Source organism: Scomber scombrus, chromosome 17 (genome assembly GCF_963691925.1).
Source record: "Scomber scombrus chromosome 17, fScoSco1.1, whole genome shotgun sequence".
Lineage (NCBI taxonomy): Eukaryota > Metazoa > Chordata > Actinopteri > Scombriformes > Scombridae > Scomber > Scomber scombrus.
The window spans coordinates 13,427,222-13,439,508 of NC_084986.1; the positions used below are offsets into that span (position 1 = coordinate 13,427,222).

At 38.0% G+C, this 12,287-nt stretch overlaps 1 protein-coding gene across 1 annotated transcript; it reads right to left on the minus strand.

Annotated features, from left to right (window-relative positions):
• Nucleotides 1-10,742: 10,742 nt before the first annotated feature.
• LOC133997766 (mitoregulin-like) lies at nt 10,743-12,239 on the minus strand. The gene is made up of 2 exons (XM_062437474.1): nt 12,040-12,239; nt 10,743-11,051 (listed from the first exon to the last, which is right to left on the minus strand). The coding sequence occupies exon 1, from the start codon at nt 12,211-12,213 to the stop codon at nt 12,043-12,045; it is 171 nt and encodes a 56-aa protein (XP_062293458.1). The 5' UTR covers nt 12,214-12,239; the 3' UTR covers nt 10,743-11,051; nt 12,040-12,042.
• Between the last annotated feature and the right edge of the window lie 48 nt (nt 12,240-12,287).

Consider the following 12,287-nt stretch of genomic DNA (forward strand, 5'->3'; position numbering starts at 1 on the left):
GCAGTGTGTGAAGTTGCCTCGCTCACTTAGTGACCCTTATTTTGAAACCAATATTTAACTGTGCTGTGTGATTATTGTATACTCAGTCACATGAGATGGTTTAATCCACTGTATCATTGTTTTGTGATTTGTGAGTGCAGCAATATCTCAGCACTTGGTTTATTGAACTACACAGGCAGACCTGCTCCCAGCTCAGCTAAACTACTTATTCAGCTTTTGACCAACAGGTGTGTGAGATTAAAATGTCAGCTGGACTGGAAGCTCAAAATAATTAAAGTGGATTTTAATGGCCGGGGTGGGTAACCATGGGTGGACGTGATTTGTGCGGTGTGGGGGTGTCTATGAGAGCCAGTGCCCAAGGGCCCCTGGGGGTACTAATCCAGCCTTGCCGATGAGCCCGCTCTGTTCTGATTGGCTATTTTTTTTTAAGCTACACCTGACAGACTTGGGAGGCTATGTAAACAAACATTAAAAATCTGATCATTTTTTTCCCGCATTCTTCACTCAACATGGAAACTTCCTAAATACATCTGTACAAGTCTGATCTGAAGTATACGTCTGGCCAACATGATCAACCCATGGAACAACCTAAGCAACAAAGGCTACTGATTGGATGGCTGTCTGTAGTCATGGGTGCACAATCTGATGTCATCATGAGGAGGAAATAGAGGTAACACTGCAAATGGTGCATCAGGACAGACTGAAGCCTTGGCTTTGTCTTACATGCATATTTACATACTTTCACCTCAGGTTTTAGAACTTTGACTATATTGAGCATAACAACATGGGCATGTGTCTGCTGTACAATTTGCATACTGTGTCTTGTGATGCAATGTCCATACATTTTCTATTGAATGTTGAGGGTATGTATAGCTTTCTGTGCAATGCTTTTCAATTAAGTTACAAGAAATCATTGCTGAGTGTACAAAATATTCGATTTTCCTAACATTCTCACTGGTATGGCAGTAAAAAACACCCACGGAAAGATAATCAAAGGCTCTTTGCCCCTCTATGTAGCAGCATATTACCTCAATGAGTGATAGCTCCTAGTCACATGTCATGCAGTACAAATTACTTCTAAAGTACAATGATCTTTTGGGTTTATCCGGCGGCTCAAACATTAACAAATTCTCTCCATCTTAAGTGGAATATGTAGTCCTTCAGGGGAAGTTAATTGTAGTGATATGTTACTCTTAGATGTTATATGTGGCTTCAGAATGGTGTTGTGGTGAATAAATAATTAAAGCACAAGAATGACATATTGACAGAAACATTTTTTTCTGGGTTTCCTTCCCACTTTCCAAATGAAAATAAGAAAGCCATCAGAAGGCTCCCTTAAGTAATAATAATCATAACACAATACTTTATTGATCCATGCTGGGAAATTCTCTTTTAACTAACCCTTCGCCACAGGCTATCCAACAGACTCAATTGAAAGATAGCACAAGAATAAAGGACAGGAAGGAACATCTTATTCTTCCCTTACAAGGTCTTAGATGACACAAAGATACTCAGTATTTATAATATTATACAGCATATATATTCTGAGAAAGGAAGAAGAAACAAGAAGGAAAATTCTGCTCTTTGATTAGCTGTTTGGGTGCTTGTGCGAAAGCAAAGCGAGGGTGACAGATTATTTTCTGCAGCAAATGGAGCAAAATGAAGGCACTCTGTGAAGTGGCATTATGAGAAATGCTGTATAGAAATGCTGTTTGTTCTCGCTCTAATTGCTGGGGTGTTTAATGTGATTGCAGCCATTTGCTTTCAGATTGCATACCAACAGGGTGGCTCTGTGTGTCTGCGTGTGTGTGCATGTGCAGTACCAGTCAAAAATTTGGACACTCTTTATCACTCAAGTGAATTGGAAGTTATCCAAACTTTTGCCTGTTACTGTACAGAATTTCATGCGTGTGGGTTACCATTTCATTGTTTCACATAATTAAGATGCACTTTAGATTCACAAATTGCTGCCAGGTGAGAGTTGTGGGTCGCTTCACAAAATTAGACATGTAAACCCATCCCATTTCTCAATTCATTTCACTTTCACGAGGAGAATGGTGCAGAACTCAATAATGACAATATGCAAAAGCTCCAGAATCTAATTTCTACTCTATCCATCTGAATTACAATGCCATCATTATTATTCCAATGCTGGAATTATACACTCCATCAGCTGGAATAAGCAGTTTCTACCGATTAGCTGTGTGCGCGCGTGTGTTAAAGCTTTGTGCATAGCATGTTTATGAGGGAAAACACAAACACAATCTTATGCACATACATGCACACTTTCTTACATTAAAAGGCCTACAGTAATTACACCAGGGTTATTGCCAGTGTCCAAATCCAACTTTCTCAAAAGGGAGTAATTGCCAAATGTGCAAAAATGTGTAAGATGACATACAATGAATACTGCATACTCTACATGTGATGGATTTTCCATTGGGAATGAATGTGTGCTCATCACTGTAGAGCCCACCACATCAATTTGAATTAAACCAGAGTTGGATACAACAGTAAGATTGTTTCTGTCCCTTGCCAGCTGTGCTCAAATGAGGACAGCAACTGCTATTGTCAGCCTGTCCTCATATCAGATTTGCATGTATAGTTACAAAAAGAACATCATTTTGAAGACTGTTCCAGCAATCAGTGAAAGAGTGAGTGGCCTGACATTACTTAAACAGGGAGTATGTCAGCTGTGTCTTGCATTAGTATGCCAAAATCTTATTTTAACCATTCAAATGTGGGGCAAAAAGCCTGCCTTAATAGCCTTGTGGTCACAAATTGCACAAATTGGGGAACATTGAAAGAACCATACTGACCAATTTAGTATTTCTTTTTACAAGTCACGTCATTCTTTTTTTCTTTCCTCTTTCTCAGATGTTTTTTTTTGCCTTTACACTAACATTGTAGACAATAAACAGTGACATATCCAAGATGTTTGAGTAAACTGGTTTCTTATTTGACAGATAAGATATATAAACAAAATGTAAGACATATAAACAATAACAAGAACACGAACCAGCCCTCAGTTTTATTGACTCCTACCCGACCTTCACATAATCACTAACCCTTCCCATCCAAAGTCCTTCTACTGGCTATGGGAAAGTAAATATTAAGTGAGAGAAAAAAAAGTACATTCATTAGACAGAAGCCATGTTATTCTGAAAGGTTTGCCCCAGGCTACCCTGACTTGTCCTTACCAGCTACACAGATTTGGACATACAATTGTCTTGCAGCATATTGCAAACTGTTGAATAATCCTTATTGTTGTACCAATGTAACATATTGTGAGAATATTGCGTTTCAACCTACTGTACAATGATTCCAGTCCCTACACAATATGTCCCATTAACTGTCCTCAGGCCAATGAATAAAGAAGTCTCTGCTATTCAAAACACTTTGATGCTCACCAGAATTGTCCTTTCTTCTTGAGCCACCCTCAGGGCAAACTAGTGGTAAAGATTTAAGAAGAGCAAACCCGCCTGCGGTCAGGTGCAAAGACAGAATTACAGCCTCATGGTGCATTTTAATAAAATCTTATTCTTAGTGATTTATAAAGTAGAATCCAAGTGAAGATGACTTGTCAGTTTATATTTACATGGTCCCTCTGAAGTGAACAAGGCTCTGTGTCCTTCAAGGGGATCTTCAGTCTTTGAAATCTGTTCATAGTTGTGTGAATTTTAAGAATGCAGTGCTTAATGACTTTCACAGATGAAAATGTTTGAGCTTAGAGTGAAATATAGCTGAGCTTCACAATTTACTATCTTCATCATAATCATAACTACGAAGACTTAGTAAAAGAGGTTGGAGGATTTAAACTGGACCCAGATGAAACCATGGTGTCCTATGATGTGACCATGTTGTTTACATGCATCCCAACTATGGAGACAGTGAAAACTATAATGAAACGACTGATACATGACAACACCTGCAGAGCATTGAACTCCCTCAGAGGAACAGCACCAGGCCACTGCTTTAGATATGTGGACAACACATGGGTACAAAATAAAACCCAGGAAGTACAAGCCCTCACAGAACACATTAACCCAGTGGACAGTGAAATCAAGTGTACACGAGAGAATGTGAGGAACAACAGCTCAGCCCTTTCAGAGTGTGCTGTTCACATTGAAGAGGACAGGGGCCTCCACAATACAGTATACAGGAAACCTCTATGCAGTGATCAATACTTACTCTTTGACTGTCACCACCCACAGGACAAGAACCCTGTACCACAGAGCTGATAAAGTACCAACAAGTGTCCAGTACCAAGAGAAGGATGCACTTGTGTGACCTTAACTAAAGCTACCTCTTAAATTATTTCTATTGTTATTTATTATGATATTATCAGGCAGTTGATAAGCCTTTATTTTAGGATAGGGCTGGTCTTTTTTTAACTGCTGCCTTATTGTCTTTTATTGTTCTTGTGTGTTTCTTAGGTATGTTTAGTTATTTATTCTATTTTTTGTGCACTTTGGTAATGAGAAACGCAGTTTTGTTCCACTATACAGTACCAGTCAAAAGTTTGGACACACTTTCTCATTGATGTGAATGGGAAAGTATGTCCAAACTTTTGATTGGTACTGTATGTATTTAATAGATATGGCCAGAATGACAAATAAATAAACTTGAACTTGAACTTGAACATGAACATGAACTGGATCTTTGTGAAGAAAAACAGTCACAATATCCAGTAAGAACTACTGCACTGCAGGTGGTGAAAAAATGAAGAATAAACACAATTGTCATTCCATATGTGTCTGGAATATCTGAGAAACTCTGGGATTTTCAACACTCACTGCATCCCTGTGTTATTCAAACCCAGCAACACACTAAGACAGAAACTGGTCCAACCAAAAGACCGGACACCCAAACACAACAAAAGCACTCTAGTTTATGCAGTCCAATGCAGTGAGGAATGCACAGACTTGTACATCAGGAAAACTAAATAACTACCGCAGGGCTCAACACAGGAGGGCCAACTCCTGTTTTTAGTTGTTTACCTACACCTGAAACATAAGAGACAGTCTTTCGAGGACAACAATGTGCATATTTTGGCTAGGGAGAACAGATGGTTTGAAAGAGGAGTGAAGGAGGCTATCTACATCAAAGTAGAGAAACCATCCCTCATCATGGGAGGAGGTCAGCAACACCACCTATAATGCAGTCCTTTCATCGCTTCCCAGGAGATGTAATAACCATTCACGTTTGGCCTCATGTGACAGCTTCAACAACTGTCATTTACACTTGGCTTCAAGTGACTCCAACGACTCTAACAACTGTCGATACAACAGCCAGGAACACTGACAAACCAACTGGTATCAAAGACCTTGATAACGACCCTAAAGAGACTGAATACCTAGGACTCCCCTCCAGTCAGTTAGAATTGAAGAAGCCCCTTGGATGAGAGACAAAATGTCTTCAAGTATCTATAACCAAGTCCAGCTCCCTCAGTTCAACCCTCTTTGGATAAACAACAAACACTCTCTTGAGTGTGTCCAGATTGTTCAAGTGTACTCAGAACTAAAAACAGAGACATAAGAGGGATGCCAGCAGGTCTGACAGCCTGCACCAATACTGTATAGAGCTTAATGCATCTGTCATTCGTATGGTGTTTTTATCCAGAGCCTCTTGAGTGCATCCATATTGTATGGGCACTTCCAGTGGGAAATGAAGCCACAGAGCTCCAGTGCACCACACTCTACCCAAACAACAAACTCTCAAGACAGTAGGTTGAACAAAAAAGCAAAAGTTCCAGCTCCTTTGAGCAAAACACTGGTTGTGAATCGTTTTGAAGGCGACAAAAACAGCTGAACCATGTATTCATCAGAATAATCCACCAGTTTCATGAACACTGCACAAATCAATATTTTTATGATAATGTATGAAATGAGAAAGGAATCAGTTCCCCTCACCACAGCCCGTTTTGGTGTCTTTTAGCTCTCTTTTTTGGTTTAACATCTCACAACTTTATGGTTCTGGTTCAGTTTCTCTGCTCTCATTAACTTTTTTTCCAGCAGCAAGCCATTGTTTTCAGTTTTTAAAAAAAAAGTTAGCAACTATAGTTAACAGCATTTAGCTGCTAAAGTGAGTGATATTTCTCTCAGGAGTTGATTGAGACCTAAACAGACCTCAAAGAAGACTAAATATTGGTCTAAATATTTGTTGAATGACCAAAAATCACAACTCAAAATCATTGCTGTTTCTTTATGTCTGCTTGATGCTTGAATAGGCTGGTTAACAACAGGTTTAACATATTAACAGCTTGTTGCTCTGGCCAAATGTTTTGTTCTCATAATTTTCTTTAAGACAAAATGATATCAGTAACAAATAAAACATACTTAAGCTTTAACTAAAGGCTTTATTAAGGAGTAACTGGTGAGAACTAGTGTCCCAAATGTGTAAATATATAATGCCTTTTTATACCTTATGCCTTATTATTACTGATCCATCTATCTATCTATCTAACTATCTATCTATCTATCTATCTATCTATCTATCTATCTATCTATCTATCTATCTATCTATCTATCTATCTATCTATCTATCTATCTATCTATCTATCTATCTATCTATCTATCTATCTATCTATCTATCTATCTATCTATCTATCTATCTATCTATCCTCTTTACACTATCTATCTATCTGAAACATTGGGGTTGCTGCAGGCCAATTGATAGAGAGGGCTGACCAGTAATTGCAGGGTTTTTGGTTCAGTCCCTGGCACCCTTACCAAGACATTGTGCTGTTGTTATATTGTAGCTATTGCTATAAAAAAAAAAAAAGTAAATCACTTCGGACAAGTGTGTGCCACATGAATATAATGTAATGAATAGCTAAATTATTCATTAACCATTAATAAGTCAGTTACAGCTTATGTTTCAGTAGCAAGTGGCTCTAAGAGAATTTTCAACAAATGCTCTACTTGAAAGAATTATATCAGCGACTGATGAGTTAATATGGTTACGTGTACATGGAAGGTGGAGGTGTTACTGTTTCTACTCTCTCTCCACTTACATAAAAGTCTTCTACAACAGATGTTACAAAATAAGCCTCAATCAAATAAAGCGAGACATAATCACATCACCATTTAAATGAAAAATCTTTGAAGCATATTAGTCCAATCCACAGTCTCAGTACTTTGCTGTGACATGGTCCCAGTCATCCATAAACATGCTGTAAACACTCAATTGTGTGTGAGGTGTAATGGATTGAAGCCCTGGGAAGCTGAGGAGTATGTGTGTGTGCATATGTCCGTATTTGTTGGTACTCATACAATATTTATGTTTGTATGAGTATGAAAAACATTAGAAGAAGGTATAGGTTTTTCTGCTCTATTACACATAAATGCACACTCAGCTCTCTCCTGCATTCATATTTGCTTGTGTTTCCTTGTGCTATAAGCTGTACAGTCTTATTCGTGTTTTATTTCTGCATAAAAAGTCAATATCTACACTCACTCTACAAATCTAGTTTTCTTTTCTCTCCTCTCTCCTTTCTGTTTTGCAGTCATCCAATAGCCAGAGGGCACAATCACAAAACCAGAAAGCCAATCAGGAAGCTTATTAAACATGACACTTACTGAGCACACTCAATATAGGCGAAGGACATAGGCTCTGAGGTCTATGTGCCAATTAGGAAAATCATCGATCAATCATAGCAGTCAATGTGAACTCTCTCTCACTCTTTCTCCCTTTCCTTCCCTCTCTGTTCTCTCTGTGTTGCATCTTATCATTTCTCTAGTTACTATCCCACTCGCCTCCTTTGAAAACACTTGATTGTACAAGCTGTGCACACCATCATGCACAGCCTGTTACAAAATAAACAAGGAATAGATCTACACACCCGCATGTATGCACACCACACTCCAGCAAGCTATTCATCATAATTTAGCCACGGCATTAGACATTGAGGGACAAATACACCCTTTCTACAATACCAGCCAAAACACTAACAGCTACACACTTCTCCTCCCATGACTCATTTTCTCCTCCATTTGTCAAAACACTCTCACACTTTTTTTAAATTCCTGCCTAGCTGTCAACCCTTCCTTTTTTTCTCCCCTTAAAAATTGGATTAGCCATTCACATGAATTTTAAGAGAAAGTCAATGAAACTGAGAAAAATACCTAAGGAATATTCTGTAACTGTAAGTATTGTGTGACTAGAAAACAATATAAAAATGCTGACACAACTTATTGCAATACCTTCCCATTAACTTATCAAAATATGATTTCAACTGCACTTAACAACTACTGGCGTGCATTGATTTGAAATTAGATTTCACATTAATGCATATCTAATTACCCCCCCCACACACAAAAAAAGTTGCCATATTTTTTTTCCTGTTAAATTGGCAGCTTTATTATATAAAATGCAGTAGTAGCAGAGCTGATATATCATGCAGACTTGCAAATTCTATACTCCTGGGAGCTAGATGAAGCTTACTAAAGTCTTTTTTCTGTATTTATCTGCCATCTTAACTTCTCTCAATTCTCCTGCATTACCCTCTCCACCCTCTGTCTCATCACGCTGCTGATGGAGTGCTACAGGAAAAGGGGACTTCTTAAGGTCTTGTCAAACACTTGTTGAGAGGTAGTAATAGGCCTGTTAAGAGTAGTGATGATGAAAAAGAGAGATCTTCTCACAAGATCTAATTTCAGAACCAGTGACAAAAAGGCTGTGGGCAAAAACTTGTTTAGTGTGCACTAATTGCTAAAGTGCACTAGCACCACCTATAGACACGCTGTGTACATGTGCAGCTGTAGATCATTCAAAATCATCATGGGAAGAAAGTTCTTTATTATGAACAGCTGTGCACAGCAGCAGTGACCATATATATATATGGTTAAAATAACACTTAATTTATTAAGGTGATGATGCAGGGACAGGAGAACTCTGTTGTTGCCCACCAGATTAGAGTTTACATTAATGACGTTTAGGTGCTGTAATGCTGCCAGGAATTGGAAAAAGATAACTTTGACCATTGCAAAAATAAACAAAAAATAAACATTGACAGAAGTCGGATCAAGGTTTATGTTGTTGTTTTTTTCTCTATAATCTAATGCTTGGATATTTGACTTGAATTGCTTTAACTGATGATACTGCATAGGAATTTCATGTGTTGGCTTGAAGATAGCATGATGTTATCTGAACTATTGTATCTTTGCTATGTTTACATCACTGAATAATCTCCTTAATCCTTTACATCATTTTGTAGTTGTGTGATTCACTGTCCTGCTTAATGTCAACAAAACTACATATACTGAGAGGTACATATGACAGGCTTTGACATTGTGGTTTAAGATGACAAAAATGATAAGTGGTACTTGTATCAGTGCCATGTCTTAATACGGCACTGATTTTTCAGTCTGGGCACCCATTTTCTAGATTATTATTTTGAATTCCATCCAGCAGATGGCACCACCACTCAAAGTAAAACATATAAGGTTTCATATAACCTTAAACTTCTAATATTTGTTTTTCTTGATTGCTAAGGCAATTTCTTTGAAATTATACTCAGTTTCCCCAAAAATCTAAACACAAATGTATAACTGCACTTATCTTCACAAACTTCCATGTTCAAAACCAAACGCAAATAACAATAAATACACTACAAAATAGCCATTACACACTGGTGAGATCAATTCAAAATGCTACCTTAAAAACCTGTTACTGCAATGAGTAATGGTGCTTCATGCTTCCCTCACAACAACCTCCATACACTATAAACACAACATAAAGACACAACGTGTATAAATGGGGTTTTTTTAAAGTTTAATTCCTCAGTGTCCATTAGTAAAAAAAAATACTGAATTTGGGTGAAAAAGTAAAATGTTATTTAAAAATATGGAACTTATAAAGAATGTAGAATACAGTGAAATCATTTCTATGTATTTACTAGTAAAGCAAATGAAAAAACAAAAACCGTACATAAAGAAATCACATTTATGCTGCCTCAGGTCTTTCTGGAACCGTTGTTCCAAAAACAAGCGAACTGACTCACAGTCCTTTATCTGTCTATGCAGAGGTTTTGAGCAGGATGTGAACAATTTTTACTTTTAGTGTTTCCACCTGGAGAATTGTGTGTTAATTGGGTTTCAGCTGGGATGACTGGAAGTAATGAGTACATGCTTTCTAAATGAGCATGAGTGAAATTGGAGAAATAGTGTTTATAGTCTTTACTTTATAGTCAAACTGGGTCTGTCTTTTGGTAGGTGGCATTGTGGTTTGGGATATTTAGTTAATGGGCCCAGTTGTAGTGTGTAAGCTATCAAGAAACACTGTAATATTCATATTACATTGGCAGCTTGTAGTCTCAAGTTCTCAGTCACCAGGACTAAATGCAGAGGGTTAGGGTTAGGGTTAGGGTTAGGGTTTTGTTGTAAATTGACTCTACTTATGTGGGATTTTCATCCTGATAGGAAAACACTTTAAAAAGCCTCACAATCAACCTGAAACACATTGATGGTTGTGTGCATCTGTGAGGTAAAGACTTCACATTTCTATCAAACACACATTCACATGCCAATGATTTATGAATGGACAGGAACAGTTTGAAGTTAAATGCTCAACAACACACAAGAGGAAGTGACCATTAAGTGGGAGCCTGTGTGTGTACCAGTGTGGCACCAGCATTTCTGAGGAAAATGCAACAATGAGAGAATGTGTGTACAGGAAGTCTGCAGCCTTAAGGTGGAGTATTGGATTCCCAAAGGAACAAAATCCATATTGAAAGAGAAACATGAAAAACACAATAATTTATTTGACCAGATATGAAACAGATAGAGACGGAGACATGTCAGGGCTGTAAACCACTGAAGCCAGAGCCCCAACAACTTCCATGTGAGTGTCCCAAATGTCTGACTCCACAGAGTTTAGTAAACATCACATTGTCTTGATGTAAAAAGGTGTACTAGGAAAATGTAGTGAGTGCAGGACACAGACAGGTTATCTGGAGGTTCCCTCTCCCCGCTGACAGACGCAGACGTGCAGAACATTCAGGATCCAGCATCAAAGTAGACTGTGTTCATCCAAACCAGACAGCCCCAAACCTGTAAAGAAGAAATCAAAGAAAGTACAGATTTAAGGTACTTATATTTTTCCTTGGGTATTTCCATTTGATGCTACTTTATACTTCCGCTCTACTTTCAGAAGGAAATATTGTACTTTCTACTCCACTATACACACTACAATGTATGTTTGGGGTCACATTTCAGGTGTCTGTAAGTTAGCAGGCCCACCAAAAAGTATTTTTCCCTCTAAACTTCTCCCATGGTTTCATTTCAATAAATTAAACTACAAATATTTCACTTAAAATTAAAGATAAGAAAAAAGAGTCAGGAAACAGATTTGTGTATCAGAACTTTGTATTATCCTCTCTAACTAATCATCTCAAGACCCCTCAGACTTATCTGATGACCTTTTGGATGTCAGGGCATGACCCCTAAATTGGGAACTACAGGATTTAACCATAGAATGTATGGATTTAACAAGCTAACTGTATATAAAGTTATTCAAACTAGCTCCACCTCCAGCTGCTGCAACAGTAACATGCTGCGTACACACTAATGCTTCAGTATTAATAATCTAATGATGTCATACATAATAATATATCAGCCTGAGTAACCAAACCACTACTTTTACTGAAATATTTGTACTTATATACTTTTACTTGAGTAGGATTTTCCATGCAGTTTTACTTGCAATGGAGTATTTTTGCATTGCTTTATTGGTACTAATACTTGGATAAATGATCTGAGTACTTGTTGTACCACTGGTTATCAGTGATAAGACAATGTATGGAAGTATGAAAGAAATATAAAACACATGAAAACAGAAGATTTCAATGTTAACCTAATTAACAATTTGGCCTACAGGTTGTCTCAGACAAGCGGTTTGGCCAAAATCTTTTATCCAAATGAGGATTTACTGACCGAACATTTGAGGTTTAACTTCTCAATAATTCAGTCACACACTCGTCAGTGTACTAAAGGCCTAAGTTACACTCATTTCTCAATGTAGGTTAGCTGTTCACGTTACCATTTAAGACAAGTCTATCTTCTTCTGTGTTTCTGACAGTTTATCTTGCAGGCGTTTTTTCCTCCAGTCCAGAAACTTTCTCCTCATTTTGTTGGCCTGCCACCCCGCCAAGAAGCCGGCTGCGAAGGAAGCCACGACGGCGACTTGAAGTGTCCTCTCCGAGATGTCTGCCATGTTCACCTCTGGCTGACAGATGCACACGCGTGTTGTAAAAGCCGCACGAAACTCATACGCGAGAATTCATTTTT